At 58.3% G+C, this 20,191-nt stretch overlaps 1 protein-coding gene across 1 annotated transcript; it reads left to right on the top strand.

Moving 5' to 3' along the window:
• The first annotated feature begins 7,553 nt into the window (after positions 1-7,553).
• Positions 7,554-16,900, top strand: UNC93B1 (unc-93 homolog B1, TLR signaling regulator). The gene is made up of 11 exons (XM_046017180.1): positions 7,554-7,719; positions 7,891-8,032; positions 8,513-8,666; positions 10,888-11,049; positions 11,260-11,392; positions 11,722-11,815; positions 12,394-12,518; positions 12,990-13,172; positions 13,586-13,859; positions 15,326-15,444; positions 16,150-16,900. Exons 1-11 carry the CDS (start codon positions 7,624-7,626, stop codon positions 16,480-16,482), a joined length of 1,815 nt encoding a protein of 604 aa, XP_045873136.1. The 5' UTR covers positions 7,554-7,623; the 3' UTR covers positions 16,483-16,900.
• The last annotated feature ends 3,291 nt before the right edge of the window (positions 16,901-20,191 follow it).

A 20,191-nucleotide genomic window follows, 5' to 3' on the forward strand; every position in this document is an offset into this window, starting at 1 on the left:
TTGAGCGGGCCGTGGCCTCGCCCCCGGTCTTCTTCGCCTCCCCCCTTGCGGAACGGGACTGACTCTGGCTGCCTCACGGGCTCCCGCAGAGGAGAACGGGGCTGTGTTTGGAAACATCTGGTATACAGTAGGTGCTCAGTAAGCGTGGATGCCTCCCTGTTCCTTTCCCACCCTCCTGAGGGAGTAGCCACTCTGGCCTTGTCCCCAAGACCCTGACCCCCCACCTTCCTTCGTCTCTTGCCTTAATGGCGAGCCCCCCCCATTCCTGTTCCTCCCCCACCCCCCAGCCTCCCCTCAGAGACCAGCGGGACCCATTCCAGGTGCAGAGTTAGAAGCCCGGGAGCACTCGGCACACCTTGACGAAGCGCCCACGGTGCTCCAAGTCCCCGCCCGGCGCTCCATGAAAATCCTCACGGAGGTCTGGGACGTTGCCGTCCTAGCTTGCGGGAGAGACAACAGGCTCAGAGATGTGCAGTGACCGGGGCAGGCACACACAGGAAGAGGGACGGAGGGGGAGTCTAGCCCAGGCGGGCCCATGGCGTTTCCAGGGAGACCTGAGCCCTTGCTTTAGGAGCCCACGGGGTCACCGTCACTCCCGGGGGGGACCGCCTCTGTGTCCCCTCTCCCGACGTCTGCACACCCCACATGGCCGACCTGGGTCCTCAGCAGAGCCTGTCACTCCGTTTCTTGGGCATTTGCTCTGCTAGGCACTGGCCGGGTTCTTGGGGACCTCCCAATAGCCGGTGGTGACTCTCATCCCCAAGGCTTTTAGTTAAAAAAAATGGCAAAGAGTCAACTCCATGCCAGGCAAGTGGCATCAGGTGAACAAGGAGTGACCCAGCACGGCCCTCTTTGGGACACAGTGGGGTCACGCGATTTGTCCCACAGCACCCCAGGAGATGTTTTGGGGCATCCGAATTTCTGTCTCCTGTTTTCTCTACGGAACATTCTAGAATGTCATCATGAGAACAAAATAATCAAACCTATTAGAGAGAAGAGAATTTGAAAACTGTGGCGTGGGGGGGTGGTGTGGAATATGGTGGCTCGTTCCTGGGGGCTCGGCAGCGAGTGGGAGCGTGAGGCCTGGATGGGGGTGAGAGGGGTGTGCCGGCCTCGCTCAGGTCCCTGTCCGGGGAGGCCGTGCTGGCGGCCTTTACCCGGGTCCCCCCATGCCCGCCTTAGAGGCAGTCCCAGTCTCAGGGCTCAAGGGAGGAAGTGGGGTCATTGGACCCCCCCCAGAGGGTCAGAGTGATCCAGGAAAGGCTGGCCCACGGTCTGGGCTCTGGGATCCTGGCAGGGCCACGCCACCGCCCAAGGGCCTCCCTCTCCCTGCCCCCGTCCTCTGCCAGCACCTGAATCCAATCAGGGAGCCTCCGGCTTAAGTACCTGGAGCTCTTGTGTCCAGGAGCAACTTCCCGACACATCCCAGCCCCCCATCTGGACTGAGCCGGAGGTGGTTTTCCTGCGGGTGTCTGGGCATATCCGCAGACCTGGGGAGCCCTGGCGTGCTGCCGCCGCTTCCTCTGGCCTCCCTGTGTGGGAACGCTAAGAAGACCCGCACTGCGCATTACTCAGCTTGGGACACTCGTATGCGTATCCTCTGTGTCTTCACTTTTGAAAAAAAAAAGGAAATGGTATTATTTTCGCATTTAAAGGTATATATGTTTCCTTTTTGCTCTTTTTTTTTTAAGATTTTATTTATTTATTTGACAGAGCGAGATCACAAGTAGGCAGAGAGGCAGGCAGAGAGAGAGAGGGAAGCAGGCTCCCCGCTGAGCAGAGAGCCCGACGCGGGGCTCGATCCCAGGATCCTGAGACCATGACCTGAGCCGAAAGCAGTGGCTTAACCCACTGAGCCACCCAGGCGCCCCCTTTTTGCTCTTTTTTTTTTTTAAAGATTTTATTTATTTATTTGACAGAGAGAGATCACAAGTAGGCAGAGAGGCAGGCAGAGAGAGAGGGAAGCAGGCTCCCTGCCGAGCAGAGAGCCCGATGCGGGGCTCGATCCCAGGACCCTGAGATCATGACCTGAGCCGAAGGCAGTGGCTTAACCCACTGAGCCACCCAGGCGCCCCCTTTTTGCTCTTAATAAGGTTAGAATAGTATGTTAAACACGGGACGCCATAACGTCAGGTTTTGGACTAAGCTAACCAGGACCTCCCCACAAAAATGTTCTGAAATGAATTCATTTTAAATAAAGCAGCTTAAAATTTAAAGTTACCGGGGCGCCCGGGTGGCTCAAAGTCAGTCGAGCATTCGACTCTCGGCTTTCGGCTCAGGTCTCGGTCTCGAGGTCACGGGATGGAGCCCGTTGGGCTCCCCGCTCCGTGCGGAGTCTGCTTGGGAGTCTCTCTCCCTCCCCTCTGCCCCTTCTGCTCATTCTCTTTCTCTCTCTCTCAAATAAATAAATCTTTAAAAAATAATAAAATAAAATTAAAAGTCACCAACAGTGCACAGAAGGAGTCCATGTGTAACGAGGATTTTTTTTTTTAAAGATTTTATTTATTTATCTGACAGACAGAGATCACAAGTAGATAGAGAGGCAGGCAGAGAGAGAGAGGGAAGCAGGCTCCCCGCTGAGCAGAGAGCCCGACGCGGGGCTCGATCCCAGGACCCTGAGATCATGACCTGAGCCGAAGGCAGCGGCTTAACCCACTGAGCCACCCAGGCGCCCCGGATTTTTTTTTTTTAAGAGCAAGAGAGAGAGAGTGCGTGTGCCAGTGTCAGTGGGGGGAGGTGTAGAGGGTGGGGAGGTAGGGGGGAGGGGCAGAGGGAGAGGGAGAAGCAGACTCCCCACTGAGCAGGGAGCCCAACATGGGGCTCAATCCCAGGACGCCGGGATCATGACCGAGCTGAAGGCAGACGCCCAACCGACTGAACCACTTGGTTCACGAGGACTTTAACTAAATAATTCTGGGACCCTAAGCTGTACAGTAACCTCGTTTATGGGCCTGAACTGGGACCCAGAGAAAGGCTGCACTCTCAGGGGAAGCCAGCGTCTAGAAAGCTGCTGGGCAAGAACTCGAGTCACCCTGTGGGAGGTTCTGGGACACACGGGTGCTGGCATTTCCCTTACGGAGGGCAGACCACGGGCTCCCTGGAATAGCGTGTCTGCCCCCTGGCCACCTTCTCTTTGCTTTCTGGTTGCTTCTTCAAACATGCTGCTTGATTTCCTCTTGGGGACCTTCGGGTGGAAGATTTAAACAAAACCAAACCAAACCAAACCCTGAGTTGGCCTGAGACGGTGGCTGTTCAGTAAAGCCTTGTCCCCTCCCCACACCCCCCGCCCCCTGCCGGAGCAGAGAAGCCCACCTTAGGGACCTTTACCCCTGGACCAAACACACCCACTCAGGGCATGGGAATGCCTCCCACTGCCTGTGCGCTTCTCCCCCGGCCACGCGGGGCCCCAGCAGACGGCGGGCTCTCTGGCCACAGCGTCGAGAGGCTGCATCTCAGAGCCTCCTGGTGCCTTCAGAGGTCACCCATCTTCCCTCTCTCCATTCTTCAGACTTTTGTGGGCCTGCCCTCTTCCCGATGTCGGGACAACTAACCCCTTCCTGCCCTGTCTCTCTCCGTAAGAGCCATCCGGCCTGGGGCACCTCCTCTCTCTTGCCCCTAAAGGTGGGCTCTGGTGTCCCAGGTGCTCTGTCCCTCTGGTCCCCCGCCACCCCGTTTTTAGCCAGTGCCCGTCCTTGTCCGCTTACTCTCTAGTAGTACGCTCCGTGATGGTGTCGTGCTGGGGTTTCCCACACTAATGCCAGAGAAGACCAGGTACCCAGCTGGGGGGACACCCTGGGGTGCTGCTCCAGGGAGAGAGGGCCCTTCCCCAGCTTCTTCCTCCCTGGCTTGTCCTGGGTTCTTGGCCATCAGGGCTGGAGGAGACGTGGCTGCCGGCCAGCCCAGTGCACTTGGCTGAGTCATTTCTTTCCTTAGCAGCCTCAAGGGAAAAGGGTTTTATGGGTCACAGATCCTAGTGTCCACCCAGGCCCCGGGTTTTAGAAGGGGCAAGGGCTCATTCTTGGCGACCTCCTCACTCCCCTGCGGAGGCTCCAGACCCCCCTGCCTCCTACTCCCTGTTCCACTGAGCTCAATCTCTGAGGCCACACCGCGCACTTCAGGCAGCCAACTTCCCTCCTCCCAGCCAAGTCTCCGGGTCACCCATTGAATTCTACAGGACTGCATCCTCCTGGGGGCGTCACAGGGCCTGTGTGACCCGCCTCATGACCTCCTGGACCTCTTCATCCCTTCCCACCCTGTACCACCGCCACACCCGGGACTCAGTCATCCCCCAGAGCAATGAACCTCAGTTGTCCGACCGCAGCCTCCTGGCTGCCCAGCCTCCCAGCCCCCGGTGCATCCCTGCTGTCCGTCTCTTCCTGCCCCTGACTTCGAACTTCTGGGCACCTCGGGCATGACTCCACCTGTCTGCTCACCCCACATCTGCACCTGGATGTGGTCTGGAGAAAGCTGCCGCCGGAAGTCTCTGCAGATTCGTGCCCTCCACACCCCCACCGCCCGCCTTCCCAGCAACCCTTCTGAGTTGCATATGCTTCACCGGTTCACTCGCCCGGCCACCCACGCAGGTTTATGGACCACCTACTGGTGCTGGCACAGTCCTCTGCATTAGGGGAACGTGGTGAGCATTTGCCAGGGATGGGGGGAGGGAGGGTGGGGGAATAGATTATTAAATCACAGGAAGCCAGGAGGGAAAGTCAGAGGTGGGGGCTGTATCCATCATCGGGGTGGCTTCTTATCCTGAGGGCTGAGGGTGGGAAGGAAGGAGAAAGGGTCCTCCAGCCAGAAGGAGCAACAAGGGCAAAGTGGGGCCAGGGAGGGAAACGGGACATTTTTTTGAATTGAGATGTAATTGACATAGGATATGGTGTCAGTTTCAGGTTTACAACATACTGTTGGATACATTTATGTTGCAATGTGATTGCTAGTAATGCTAGCTAACACCTCCGTCACATCCCCGACTTACCATTTCCTCTAGAGGTGGGAATAACGGAGACCTGGATTCTCAGCAGACTTACTGTTTATCGTACAGTTTGGTTGTTTGTAATCCCTGCACCCAGCTCTGGGACTCATTTATCTTCCAGTCGTTGGTATGTATCCTTGAACAACGCCTCTCCCGTGCCCCCACTCCTGGCCCTGGCAGCCAGCATTTCACTCTGGTTTTTGGAGACAGTTTTGTTGCGGTCTCTAGATCCCACCTAGAAGATACCACACTGTGTTTCTCCATCTGATGTATTTCCTTTAGCCTAATATCTTTGCAGTCCGTCCCTGCTGTTGCAAATGGCAGAATTTCCTTTTTCTCCTCATGGCTTAAAGGTAGGTCATTGTAGGGGCGCCTGGGTGGCTCAGTGGGTTAAGCCTCTGCCTTCGGCTCAGGTCATGATCTCAGGGTCCTGGAATTGAGCCCTACATTGGGCTCTCTGCTCAGCGAGGAGCCTGCTTTCCCGCCGCCCCACCCGTCTCTCTGCTTACCTCTCTGCCTACTTGTGATCTCTCTCTCTCTGTCAATAAATAAAATCTTTTTAAAAAATTCTTATTTATTTATTTGACAGAGATCACAAGTAGGCAGAGAGGCAGGCAGAGAGAGAAGGGGAAGCAGGCTCCCTGCTGAGCAGAGAGCCCGATGCGGGGCTCAATCCCAGGACCCTGAGATCATGACCTGAGCCGAAGGCAGAGGCTTTAACCCACTGAGCCACCCAGGTGCCCCAAATAAAATCTTGTTTAAAAAGTAGGTCATTGTATATGTGTATACAATATCTCCATTATCCATCCACCCATTGACAGACACTTAGGTTGTTTACATATCTTAACGATCGTAAATTATACTGCAGTGGGGCTCCTGGGTGGCTCAGGTCATTAAGCATCTGTTTCTTGGTTTTGGCTCAGGTCATGATCTCAGGGTCTAGGATGGAGCCATGTAGGCTCCTTGCTCAATGAGTCTGCTCGGGATTTTCTCTCTCCCTCTGCCCCTCGGCCCCACTCTCTTACACGCTCTCTCTCTAATAAATAAGTATAAAATCTTAGGGGCTCCTGGGTGGCTCAGTCGGCTAAGCGGCTGCCTTTGGCTTGGGTTATGATCCCAGGGTCCTGGGATCGAGCCCCACATTGGGTTCCTTGCTCAACAGAGAGCCTGCTTCTCCCCTACCTGCCATCCCCCCCCCCCGTGCACTCTTTCTCTTTCAAATAAATAAATTCAGTCTTTAAAAAAAAAACACCTTAAAAAAATGCTGCAGTAACATGGGAATATAGATATATTTTTGATAACCCGTTTTCATTTCCTTTGGATATTCATCCAGGAGTGGGATTGCTAGATCATATGGTAGTTCTACCATGAGCTTTCTGACCAAACTCCAGGCTATTCTCCAAAACGGCTGGACCAGTTTACCAGCCCACCAACAGTGCATAAGAATCCCCTTTTCTCTACATCCTCACCAACGGTTGTTATCGCTTGTCTTCTTGATTGATAGCCATTTTTACAGGTGCGTTTTTTTTCTAAAGATTTTATTTATTTGACAGAGAGAGATCACAAGTAGACAGAGAGGCAGGCAGAGAGAGAGAGAGGAGGAAGCAGGCTTGCTGCTGAGCAGAGAGCCCAAGGCGGGGCTCGATCCCAGGACCCTGAGATCATGACCTGAGCGGAAGGCAGAGGCTTAACCCACTGAGCCACCCAGGCGCCCCAGGTGCGTTTTTTTTTTTTTTTAAAGATTTTATTTATATATTTGACAGATACAGATCACAAGTAGGCAGAAAGGCAGAGAGAGAGAGAGGGGGAAGCAGGCTCCCTGCTGAGCAGAGAGCCCAAGGCGGGGCTCGATCCCAAGACCCTGAGATCATGACCTGAGCCGAAAGCAGAGGCTTAACCCACTGAGTCACCCAGGTGCCTGGGAACTGTGTATTTTTAAAAAGCTTCAAAGTGTCCGATAAATAAAAATAAAATCTTAAAAAAAAAAAAAAAAAAAAGCTTCGAAGTGTTTCCAGCCAGGGTGATAGGCAGGGCTGGGGAGCCTCAGCTCCTGCAAGGGAAGACCTTCGGGGACTCGCTGCAGCCCAGACCCTGCAGGGCCAGCCCAGCGCAGTCCAGCGCCGCCCCGGCTCGGTCGGCCACCCCCCGGGCCAGAGTTCCCACCGGCAGACGCCAAGCTGAAAGCGGAGGGCGCGCGGGAGGCGGGCACCGGCTGTCGAGTCCCTGCTGGGGGAGCCCTGGCTGGGGCTGCCACGCGGGCTGCAAACACGCCGCGTGGGGGCAGGAGGCGGCCTCGGGATGGCAGTGCAGACCCTAACTCGCGCGTGGCACCTGTCTAAGGCTCTGCACTCACCCGGTAACACCCTGGGAAGCCGCGCCCAGTGACAAAACTGAGGCAAACCCAAGTGGAGGGAATCCCCCAGGTCGCAAAGCCGCCCAGCGGCCGCGCGCAGATTTGAACTCACCCCGCTGGTCCCCGGGGCCGGGTCCGGGCGGCCCCGCACCCCCACGCGCGCCCGGACGCCCTAGACACGCCCCTCGCGAGGGGGCGGACCGCGGGGCGGGGCCGGGTCGCGGGGAGGAAGTGCCCGGCGGGCAGCTCGTGCTCGCGGCGGCCGCCGCCACTGCTCCGGCGGGGTCGGGCCATGGAGGCGGAGCCGCCGCTCTACCGGGTGGCGGGGACCGCGGGGCCGCAGGGAGATGAAGACCGGCTCGGGGTCGCCGACGGGCCCGGGGCTCCGGTGAGCGGGGACGGGTCGGGGGGGGTGTTGTGCGAGGACCCGGAGTGCGGGGACCCGGAGTGCTGGGGGCCTCCTGGGCCGTGGGGTGGGGGTGGGGGCGGGGGGCGGGGGCCCGGGGCCTCCCGCGCAGGAGTGGCGCTGCGGGGTGCGAGCGCCGTGCGTGCCCCACAGCTGGACGAGCTGGTGGGCGCGTACCCCAACTACAACGAGGAGGAGGAGGAGCGCCGCTACTACCGCCGCAAGCGGCTGGGCGTGCTCAAGAACGTGCTGGCGGCCAGCGCGGGCGGCATGCTCACCTACGGCGTCTACCTGGGTAGGCGGCCCCGCGGGTCCCGCGCAGAACCCCCGCTTCCCGCCCCCGCCCCCCCGGCCTCCCTTCCCAGCCTGGGTCAGGGAAGGAGAAACCCAAGGGGCCAGCTGGCCTCCCTTCCTCTTTCACTTCCCCAAATGCCGCCCCGCGGCTGCAGCTGCGACCCCACCGCACGGAGGTGCGGTCCCCGGGCAGCGTTCCCTCGTGGACCCTCGTGGGTGGGCGTGCGGGCTGGACTGGGCGCCCCGGGCCGGTGTGCGGCCTTCCAGATGCGGAGCGCCCCGCGAGTGGGGTCTGGGTTCGCGTGGCCGGCGCTGCCGCTGACTGTCAGGACGCTGGGCCCCGTCCGGGCAGCCCTTTCTGGCCTCCTTCATGGGCACTGGCATCGGGGACTCTTTTGGCGACCGGAGCTCCCTTCGGGCCGGTGTGTCGCCGCCAGAGTTCAGCGGTCGCCGTCGTGCCCGCCCCCCCCCCCGTCCCCAGGCCTCCTGCAAATGCAGCTGGTCCTGCACTACGATGAGACCTACCGCGAGGTGAAGTACGGCAACATGGGGCTGCCCGACATCGACAGCAAGATGCTGATGGGCATCAACGTGACGCCCATCGCCGCTCTGCTCTACACGCCCGTGCTCATCAGGTGCGGCGCTGCTGCCGTGCGGAAGGGATGCGAGGGCTGTTGGCCGATGGTGTTCTGGGGGGCCGGGACCTGGGGACAGACCTTGCCTACCTGGAGGGGTGAGAGAGAAGGGGAGAACCTGGGTTTGGGGAAGGAAGCTGGAGATTCACCCGAGGGCACATTTGACCCAGCGGAAAGTCACTCCTGCTCCTTCGCTCAGCTTCGCCCTGTGCCCTCCTTTGTGGCTTGGAGCTACAGTGAGCGACCTTTGGGATCAGAGCTGGGGACTCTCTGGAGAGACTTTGATAAGTCCCCAAGACCCAGGCACCAAGCCTGGCCTGATCAGCCGTGGTCAGTGTTGAGGGACATTTGTCACTGAAAAGGCATGCCTGGGCAGGTGCCCCAGAGAGTTTACCCTGGACCCGAGCCTTGGAGGCATCTGGTCTGGCTTATGGCGGGTGTGAACTGCCCTCCACAAGCACCCTCGCCCCCCCTCCACGAGGTGGGTCTCTGCTCAGATGAGACCCAGAGACTAGCAGACAGGTTCGATGGGTCTTAATTCCTCTATCTTAAACCAAAAGCCAAACAAACAAGAAACAAAGAAACCTTCCAAACCCCAAAAACTCAAAGCTCCTTTAACATAATTGTACAAATAGCATTAGAATCATAACTGAAATCAGAAAAAAGAAAATCCTTCCCAGGCCCGCCAGCAAATCCGCTGTTTGTTGTCCCCCCAGCACAGATGCGTAACGTTGATGTCCTTGTCACCAGAGCGCGTGTGATGTTCACTTTACTTTCTTTCCTTTCGCTGCGCACATTTTGGCCCGCTCCTCAGTCTTCACTCTGGGCATTTTAGGAGGGTAGGTTCTCTGCAGAGGTGGGGGCACCCAGTCGTGGCTCCGAGTTGGACATTCACCTCCCTCCCCTTTTTGCACATTTACTTTGTACTTGTAGCTTTTCTCTTCTTCTTCTTCTCCTTTTTTTTTTTTAAGATTTTATTTATTTATTTGAGAGAGAGAGAAAAAGCATGAGCAGGGGAAGAGGTAGAGGGAGAAGCAGAAGCAGACATCCCTTTAAGTGCCCAGTGGGATGTGGGGCTCTATCCCAGGACCCTGAGATCAAGACCTGAGCCAAAGGCAGACTCCTAACTGACTGAGCCACCCAGGTACCCCTAGCTCTTTCCTTCTTAGAAAAAAAAAATTGCTATGATAAATTTCTAACAGTGGCCTTAGCAGAGTAGAGGTATGCGAAAGGCTTTATGGCTCTTAAAACAGACCGCTATGGATAACAACAGCTCATTCTTTCTTTGTTTCCCATGTGTGACATTCGGCAGCTTGCCCGGATCCCACAGGCAGCACCTGGCAGTCAGAAAGTTTGAGTCCCCCACCCCCAGCTTGCCCTTGCCCAAACTACTGGGCTCATTTTCTAAAGGGCTATGCCAATCCACATGACCCTGGCCACGTGCCTCATTTTTTAAACCACAGCGTCACCAGCAATGAGTGTTAATATTTTTACTTTTTCGCCCATTTACTCCATCAAAACGTACAGTATTTTTTTTTGGTGACTTGCATCCCCCAAATAGATAAGATCCCGTGTCCCATTACATGGCAAAATACGGTTCATAAAAGAACCAGGGTCTCCTGTAGTAGAAGAGAAAGTAATTGTACCGGAAAATGAGGGTCATTTGAGCCAGTGGGGAAGAAACTTCCCAAATGAGCACAGTGGGGCTGCCAGAGCAACGGGCAGGGAGGAAGAGATACTGGCCCTGGCCCTGACTCTGGCCCCTCTTGGTCCTTGTTTCCTTGTCCCAATTTGGGTTGTGCTCTTGGGGGCCCTGAAGTCCTAGCACATGAGATCGGACAGAGAAGGGGGCTTGGCCAGTCAGCCCAGAACACAAACGAGGGCTGGATGTGCCTGTAGACCACTGACTCATCCCTCGACCCCACCTTATCTCCCTCCATCCTTGCAGCCACCATCAGGCTTGTGGCTTGGGCTCTGTGCCTGCATGAAGCTGTGAAAACTGAAGCGTGTGGACACAGGGCTCCCCCGAGACCACAAACAAGTCCATATCTCTGCTCGTCCATCTTAGAGCCCCTGACTCCAAGCCCAGGGATTCGCTCCCTACCTCACACCAACTCACAAGCTGGGACTTGGAGCTCATGGTGGCTTGTGGCCACCCCGGTCTGAGGCTACAGTAGTCTGGGTAGGCTCGTGGTGCCATTGTCCCTCCCACTGCCCACAGGTTTTTCGGCACCAAGTGGATGATGTTCCTGGCTGTGGGCATCTACGCCCTCTTTGTCTCCACCAACTACTGGGAGCGCTACTACACGCTTGTGCCCTCCGCTGTGGCCCTGGGCATGGCCATTGTGCCTCTTTGGGCCTCCATGGGCAACTACATCACCAGGTGAGCCTGGTGGGCATCAGGGTGGGAGTCTGGAGACCTGGCTGAGTCTCTGCTGCATTGCCAGTGGCTGGGGGACCTTGGACGCCGCTTTCTGCCTTTCGGGCCTTGGTTTCCCCATCCATGAGATGTAGCCCATAGCCCGGGATGCAGGAAGCAGAGACATCTGCTGGAGGTCAGACTGGGGGAAGCTTTCTCTCCTTTGTGGTCCAGGATGGCTCAGAAGTACTATGAGTACTCCCACTATAAGGAGCGGGATGAGCAGGGACCCCAGCAACGCCCGCCACGGGGCTCCCATGCACCATATCTCCTGGTCTTCCAGACCATCTTCTATAGCTTTTTCCATGTGAGTACCACCTGTGGGGCCATTGGGGGAGGGGATTCCAGGCCCAGAACCCACGCATTGGAGCCCACCCCACAGTCTTTTCATCTCTCTAGTCCCACTGCCGTTTCTTGAGCCCAACCTCTGCTTACTTGCCTCTCATGACTGAGACCTCACCCCCTCCCTGTGCAGGAGAAAGTCCTCCTGCACTGGGCACTCCCTCCTGCCATGAGACTGCCCCCAGAGGTGGGAGGGCTCCTGTTCTGCCAAGCCTGTGCCCAGACCCCTTCCAGATCATGCCTGTGCCCCCTTCTTGGTTCTGAGCCTGGCCCAAGCTGCCCTCCTGCCCACAGCTGAGCTTCGCCTGTGCCCAGCTGCCCATGATCTACTTCCTGAACCACTACCTGTATGACCTGAACCACACACTCTACAACGTGCAGAGCTGCGGTTAGTCCTCGCGGGGTGGGGTCGTCGAGGCCTGCTTGTCTCCCCCAGTGAGTCATATAGCAGACACTGGGCTCTTGAGAACGCCCAGAGAGGATGCCCTTGCCCACAGATTCAGGGCTGAGAGCCTAGTGGGCAAGGCATGTAGCCCTGTGGGAGTATGCACTAGGACATTGGACCTAGCCTCATGGGGGACAGGGTACATCCAGGAAGGCTGCCTAGAAGAGATGCCATCTGGGCTGAGGCTTCTGGGGGATATCTCTCAGGGCCATGTGTACATACCCTGAGAGCTCAGTCCCTGCAGGGTGAATGTATGGACTTGGGGGGTGGACTGGTACCTCTTGTCCAGCCTCCTGGAATTAAAGCAGTTGGGGGGTGGGGGGGACACTCTTTCCTTTGCAGCTTGTCCAGCCCCAGTGGCCCTCACATCCAGACTGCTCCCCAAACGAACCCTGCCTTTGCAAGCGCCGCCCTCACCCACCACCTCTAACCCTCCCCTCCACCCGCCCGCCTTGCTCCATTTCTTTGTGGTTGAGTTTACAGTGTGTTCTACTCCCCAACCGCCAACCGCCTCTCTGCAGGTACTGACAGCCAGGGCATCCTCATGGGCTTCAACAAGACGGTTCTGCGGACCTTACCACGCAGCGGAAACCTCATTGTGGTGGAGAGTGTGCTCATGGCGGTGGCCTTCCTGGCCATGCTGCTGGTGCGGCCCAGGATGGGGTGGGGCGGAGTCAGTGAAGTCTGGGGACTGAGGCCGGGAGGAAGGGGTGCGATCTGGGCGCATTGCTGGCAGCCTGGGTAGGGTTATGGCTTGGAGTCCTGGCTGAGTCCTATGGGAGGGGGCCTGAACCTAGTGGCCAGGCTGGAGGCTCGGGACTGAACCTGGAGTTGGAATCCTAGAGACCAAGGGGAAGGGAACTAAGGCTGGTCCGGGGTGGAGTGGGAGACGGGGTCTGAGAGGACTCGGCTGGGGGCGGAACCCCAGAAGCGGAATTAAGGTGCTGGGGGCGTGGTCTGGGCGTGGTCTCTTCCTGGAGGCGGAGCTGGGAAGCCTGGCCGAGATCTACCAGTGCGTCTGGAGGTGGGGCCCGGCTCTGTGGGTGTGTCTGGGGGCGGGGCCTGGGAGCCGCGGGCCAGGCGGCCCTGTCCACCAGCTCAGCCCGCGGGTCCGCAGGTGCTGGGCCTGTGCGGTGCCGCCTACCGGCCCACGGAGGAGATCGACCTGCGCAGCGTGGGCTGGGGCAACATCTTCCAGCTGCCCTTCAAGCACGTGCGCGACTTCCGCCTGCGGCACCTGGTGCCCTTCTTTATCTACAGCGGCTTCGAGGTGCTCTTTGCCTGCACGGGTCTCGGCCTGGTAAGTTCAGCCTGCGAGGCGTTGCCAGATAAAATGCGGGACTTCCGGGTAAATTTGTATTTCGGATAAAAGACGGATGGGTTTTGAATACATGTATGTGTGTGTACAAGGGTGTCCCGGATGCTCCCCTCCCTCATTCTTCTCTTCCCTGGCTTCCCCCGCTCCCCCCCCCCCACCACTTCCTCTCTGCCTTAGGCAAATTATTTTACGGTTCTGGGCCTCAGTTTCTTCCGCGTGAAGTGATTCCAACAAGGATGCTTGCTTCCAGAGGGGTTTCACGGTTCAGATGGGATCCCGCCCCTGCATCTGGGGACACTGTCCAGACAGTCATCTCCTGGCTGTGCCCTCACAACCTTCCCACGACCCTCGGAGGGAGTTAGCCCGGACCTCTAATACCCTTGTCCCCCCTGCAGGGCTATGGCGTGTGCTCCGTGGGGCTGGAGCGCCTGGCTTACCTCCTCGTGGCTTACAGCCTGGGCGCCTCGGCCTCCTCGGTCCTAGGCCTGCTGGGGCTGTGGCTGCCACGCCAGGTGCCCCTCGTGGCTGGGGCCGGAGTGCACCTGCTACTCACGCTCGGCCTCTTTTTCTGGGCCCCCGCACCTCGGGTCCTGAAACACATTTGGATCCTCTACGTGGCAGCTGTCCTCTGGGGTGTGGGCAGTGCCCTCAACAAGACCGGGCTCAGCAGTGAGTACAGCCGTGGGTGCTGGGATGTCAGAGGACCCTGTGGCACCCTGGGGGTGGTTGGGGACGAGCTGCGGGCCAGGGACAGACACAGGCTCCCGCGGGTACCCTGGGGATCTGTTATGGAGCAGGTGGACCTCCAATGACTGACCCCCCCAGGTGCCCCGAGGGAGCGCTGCTGTATGGGAAAGAGCTGGGAGCAGGCATGAAGCCCCAGCCGCAGTCTGCAGAGTGGCGGGGTGCACGCCCTGGGTCCGGGGTGCTGGGGCAGGGCCACCAGGAAGTAGACCCCTGTTTGCGGAAAGGCGGGGGGTGGGGCGGAGTTCGGCGGTGTGATGCTCTCTGCCCACCGGCGGGCATAGCCTGGTGACCCCCAGCTGGTCCACGCAGGCGCAGCTCTGTGTCTTCCACACCAGCTTCTGTCCTGATGGGCCAGAACGTCACCCCTAGAGGTGTGGTGTGGTGGAGGACATCCCTGCCGAGGGCAGGGGCTGGCTCGGGAGACTGCTGTACCCTCCCCCTCCAGAGAGTCAGCCATCTGTGCTTGTCACCCGGCCTGGAGCTCCACACTCGGGGCCATACTTTCTTGGCTGCTGCTCAGAGGCGGCCAACCTGGGTAACTCGGGTCCACAACAAGCCTGGGCCTGGACCCGGCATTCCCTTCTGCCCACCCAGCTGTGCCTCCTGCCTCCTCCTTGTGAACCCTGGGGGCTCCGTGTCCTCTCCCAGCAGCCCCAAGGGGTACAGTCACACCACAGGGCCTCAGGGCAGGGATGTTAATGTCCCGAGTGGCAGGGGACAGTGCAGTTTGCCAGGCGCCGTGCAGACTTTCTCCGAACACAACACACAATACGTGTGGTGTGATTTTACAGGCCGGATACCTGGCCGCGGACTTAACTCACCCTGAGTCATCCCCAGAGCCAGAGTTTGAATCCTCCTCTCTGTACTAATTCTCTGCACTTTACCGTCCTGAGAGTACAGGCTGCGTCTCCTGACTCCGGTGGGCTCTTTCTTCCCGCCCCAGGGAGGACTCCTTGAGAAATCATTTGAACCTCCCAACTTCGGGTCTGATTTGCAGAAAGCTCGTTGCTGCGAGCAGTTTGCCCTGCCTGAGTCCTGGGCGAGGAGAAACAGCCTCCGAAGGCCTGGCGTTACGCACCTGCGGTCTAACAGAGGACAGGAGATGACAGTACATGGAGCACTCCACTTGGGAGGCCACACATGTGCCTAACTGTCCCCCCCCCCAGCAAGGTGCCTTGTCTGTTCCTGCCTCTCCTGGGCTCCCCAGGCGGACTAAGAACCGGGCGTCCACCAGGGGGCAGGCCAGGACCTGTTCACAAGGGCTTTCTGGGCGCTCCAAGGCTAAGGGCTGAGACCAGCCTAATGGGGGGGGGGGCAGCCGGGAGATCAGCCACTCTGGGCCCCTGATGACGTCTCTCCGCTTCCTGCCCTGTCCTGCCGGCCTGCAGCGCTCTTGGGGATCCTGTATGAGGACAAAGAAAGGCAAGACTTCATCTTCACCATCTACCACTGGTGGCAGGCGGTGGCCATCTTCGTGGTGTACCTGGGCTCCAGCCTGCCCATGAAGGTGAGCCTGAACGTGGTGGGAGGAGGATCTCTGGGCTGTTAGGCACCCCACTGGCCAGCCCCCGGGCCACAGATACTTCCTGAATGCCCACTGTGGCCTCGCAGTGCCCGAAGGCCACCACTCCCCGAGGGCTGGGTCCTAGGTCAGGCCCACTGAGTGGCCCCCAAGCCAAGACCCTCTTACTGCCTCACTTCCCACGGTCCTCAGTTTACCCATCTCTGAAGGGGTTCAAGTCTTCTCCTTGTGGGTGCCTCCCAGCCACCTTGCGGGTCCTTTGATGACCTGTTCCCAGATGTCACCTCTGAGCTGTCCCTTCCCAGCCTGCAGGGAGCAGGATTCCTCGTTCTCTGCTCCCACCGACCTGTGGGTCTGTTTCGCAGGTCCCCACCAACATTTGGAAAAATGAAACAGAAGAGAATGTGGTGCTTGTGTGTGTGTGTGTGTGTGTATGTGTGTGTGTGTACTGTTAGGATGGGGAATTCTGTTTGGCTGTGGGTCACCGTCAAAATCTTCCGGGGGGGAGGGGCGTCCATTTCTTATGGTCCCTGCGTGTCAGGGACGCAGTGGTCTTAGGCCCAGCGAAGGGCACAGCTGGGCTTTGAGCCCTTATCCTCGGGGAGGTGCTGAGGAAGCTGAGCTGTCGGGACAGAGAAGGAGCTGCGCCGGGACTTGTGGACCTATCCCGCGAGGTGTCTGTGCCCACAGGCCAAGCTGGCGGTGCTGCTGCTGACGCTGGTGGCGGCCACCGCCTCGTACCTGTGGATGGAGCAGAAGCTGCGGCGGGGCGTGGTCCCGCGCCAGCCCCGCATCCCGCGGCCGCAGCACAAGGTGCGAGGCTACCGCTACCTGGAGGAGGAGAACTCGGATGAGAGCGACGCGGAGGGCCTGCCCGGAGGCTGCAGCAGCGGCGGCCTGGGGGACGGCGTGGAGGAGGAGGCGCCGCCCGCGGGGCCCCGGCCTGGCCCCGAGCCAGCCGGCCTCTGCCGCCGGCCCTGCCCCTACGAACAGGCCCTGGGAGGCGACGGGCCGGAGGAGTAGTGAGGGGCCCAGCCAGCTCGCCGGCCTCTGTTTCCGGAGGCTCAGGTCGGGGTCGGGGAGCATCTTCAGGATGGACCTCCGGGACCGCAGGTTCCAGAACGTCCCAGAGCCCCGGGCCACCTGCCAGGCGGGGGACCCACCCTGCGGCCCCTCCGACGCGACGCTCGTGGAGCTTTAAGAGCCCTGGGCCGGGCCTAGGGTTGGAGAGACAGCGCAGCCAACTCAACCCCGCTCCACGACCCCTCCCCAGGCCTGAGGACAGACAGGGTCCTCCTGCCGCAGCCCGCCCCCGCCCCAGCGCAGCCGGCAGCGAAGGCCTCGGCAGGGTGTGGCTCACGCTTTGCACATCTATCCCCGTGGTCCGTCAAGAGGCACGACTTTTTATAGAAAATGAGAATTAAAGAGGTTTTGTATTGTCCCGATGGGGAAGTGTCAGTCTGTGGGGTAAGCAGAGCATCCCGGATGTGTGTCGGTGGACCCTGCTGGGCGGCTGACTTTGGACCCCGGTGGACCCCCAGCTTAGGTGGAGGATCCCCTAAGCCACGCCCATCATGCTGTAGCCCCGCCCCTCCCCACCTCTGCTTGTTTTGCCAGGACACAGAAGCCCCTGCGTTGGCCTGCAGGGGCCAGAGCAGAGAGTGCGAGGGGGTCTGGGCCTGGGACCACCATGGAACATAACGGAGGCATGGGGGGGCCAGAAACCGAGAATGTTGGGGACCCCCAGGTGAGCACAGGGCTGGCGCAGAGAAAGCTCTCAACCAACGTGAGCCATGGTATACCTATACCGAGTCCCTCCCTGGACTCTGGGGTACCCCTTGCCCAGAGGACTGCCTGCATTCTTCCGGGGCCAGTACTAGGGAAGTGAAGTCTGTAGTCTGTGTCTCCTGGGAAGGGAGCCCCCCGGCCCTGGGTCTTCTGCAAACCAGCGCACCCCACTTACCAGGTTGTTGGGCAGATTCTGGGGTCCTGTAGTCATGGAGGACAGGGAAGGCGACAGCTATAGCCAGGGTCACAGGTCACCTCCCCCAGCCTCCCTACCAGGCGGCCTGCATGCTCAGGCAGGTGAAGAACCCCAAGCTTCCTCCCGTACACTCAGAATTTCCCTGACCAGCAGACCCAGAGAGGGTCACATCATGGGACCTGTAGTCCGGGGGAGCGCCCGCCCTGCCCTTCCAGTTCTGCAGCTGCATCCGCGTGGAAAGGAAAGTTCTCCGGCAACAGATGTGACAACATCCTTCTCGCAGGATTCCAGCTGAACTCCGGTCCGAGCTGAGCAGACGCTTGGATAATAAGCCTCTGAATGCAGGACCGGGTGCTCTTCAGAAGAGCCCGGACCCCTGGGTGTGTCGGGCAAGGTGGAGTGGGGGCGGGCATAGGTCTACAATTTGCCACAGTCCAGAGTCATGTCTAGCGTCTCTCCAGATACCAAAGACTCTGATGTTGAACAGATGGGAAGGTGGCCCAGGAACGGGGAGCAGCCACTTGGGAGGGGACTTTGGTTTCTGATCACGCTCCTCGTGCCAGGTGAGCTCCCCATGAGAAGATGTCACACGCCGCATCGCTCCTCCTGGCTGGCGGGCGAGACCCGCACACGGACCCATGACAGTCAACACACACGCAAACGTGTCAGGCAGCGAGTGTCAGGCAACACCTGAAGGCTGCACACAGATCCACATTACAGGCACTGCGCGTGTGTTCACACACATAACGGGCCACACGCATGAGCAGCCACGCACCGTGCAGGTCGGGTGGTGTAAGTGCCCACGGCAGGCTGGCCCTTTTGAGGCTGGGCTCATCCAGCTGCGACATGTGAACACCCAGCCCCTTGGCAGCTCCAGGTCTGGTTGTAAGGTATGACATCGGTATCACGCCGCTTCGTCTCCGTCACCTCTGGATAAAGTGGCCGGGCGCAGTTGCTGGACCTCTGAGTGGAAGGAAGGTCAGACTCCGTGTTGGGGCTGTCCTTGCTCTGACTCTGACCGCCATTGTTGCTCCAAGAGTGGCTCTGTGATTTGGTCACTCTGCACCAAAAAAATTAATTTTTTTTATGTTTAAAAAAGATTTGTTTATTTGAGAGAGAGAGAGATTGTGTGTGTGTGTGTGCATGAGTTGCGGGGGCAGAGAAAGAGAGAGAATCTCAAAGAGACTCCCCACTGAGCACAGAGGCTGGATGCGGGGCTTGATCCCAGGACCCTGAGACCATGACCTGAGCCGAAATCAAGAGCCAGAGGCTTAACCGGCTGAGCCACCTAGGTGCCCCAGGAAGATTCTCAAATTAAATGACTGCAAGAAGGTACAGTCTGAGACCTGAATGACTTTTAACTTCTCAGCAGCAGGTCAGATAGCCTGAAATTCTTTTCGGAAACACCTGTGGAGGCTGGATAAGAAATAAGCTTGTTTTTTAAATATGTCGCTGAGCTCTTGAGAAAGTAAGGAAAGTTCTCCAGGCCCCAAACTGAAGAGGGATTGGAACCCAGGTCAGGGAGCAGGGATGCCAGAGCTGCGGCTCTCTGGGTGGGAAGGGCCGGGCTCTGACACCGCGGACCACACACTGAGGGCTGCAACACTTACCGGGCAGGGGACTGGTATTAAGTCCACGCAGAAAGCTGGGACCATGGAAAAGCAACACTTTTAGGGAAAGGAATAGAAGAAATTCCACCCACAGATACAGAAAGATGTAAGGAACTTGGGGCTCTGAGTGGGAAAAAAAGTTTCTCTTAAGAGTTTTGTGTTTTCAGGCATGCCTTAGAAAAGTTTGGAGTGCCTACAAAGGAGGCTCCCTGTCTGTATGGTCTAGGAGCACCCTAAAGTCGAGAAATTAACATTAAAAAGTAGTTATGGCTTGAGGTACCTGGGTGGCTCAGTCGGTTAAGCGTCCGCCTCTTAATTTCCGCTCAGGTCACAATCGCAGGGTCATGAGATCGAGCCCTGCGGGGAGTCTGCCTGAGAGTCTCTCTCTCCCTCTATCCCTCCCCCAACTCCTGCACGCGCGCACATAGGCCCCCATGGACACGGCATTAAACGTATTCATCACACAGTCAACAGCAAAAGGAGCCCCCAAGAGGAGGCTCCGTGGGTCTGGAATGAAACAAGAATGAGGGGCCAGGGCGGCTTTGGATCTTTGTTTTGGTTAAGGGGAGGCCCGAGCTGGGAGTCCTGCGGGCAGGCAGGAGCTTTGGTGGTGTGGAAGGGACCTGCAAAGACATTCAGCTCCGTGAGCGGAGCTGGTCCCAAAAGGCCACATGGTGCAGGATCCCATCTCTGTGAAAGGTCCAGAAGACACAAGTCCCTGGAGACAGAAAGCAGACTTATGGGGGTCAGGGACCGAGGGAATGGGGAGAGCGAGTGACTGCTGATCCGTCTGGGTCTCTCCGTTGGAGTGATGGCAACGTTCTAGACGTAGACGGTGGTGATGGTGGCCCAATTCTATGAATATACTGAAAGCCTCTACGGATTGTCTGCTACTGGGGTGAATGTCAGGGTACGCGAAGTATATTTTAGTAAAGCTCGCATTGAAAGGAAAGGAATCTGGCGTACAACTGGCGTAATGATGGTTGAAAATTTCGGGATAATTGTAGGTCTGTGGAGTGAGGGAAAATAGCTTTAATTAAAGTCCCTACAAGATGCGCGCAGCCGGCATTGATCAGAGAAGAAAGGGCCGATTTGGCTCCTGGTAAACCCGGCGCTGTTTGATTAAGGCTATGGGTGG

Source organism: Meles meles, chromosome 8, assembly GCF_922984935.1.
Source record: "Meles meles chromosome 8, mMelMel3.1 paternal haplotype, whole genome shotgun sequence".
NCBI lineage: Eukaryota > Metazoa > Chordata > Mammalia > Carnivora > Mustelidae > Meles > Meles meles.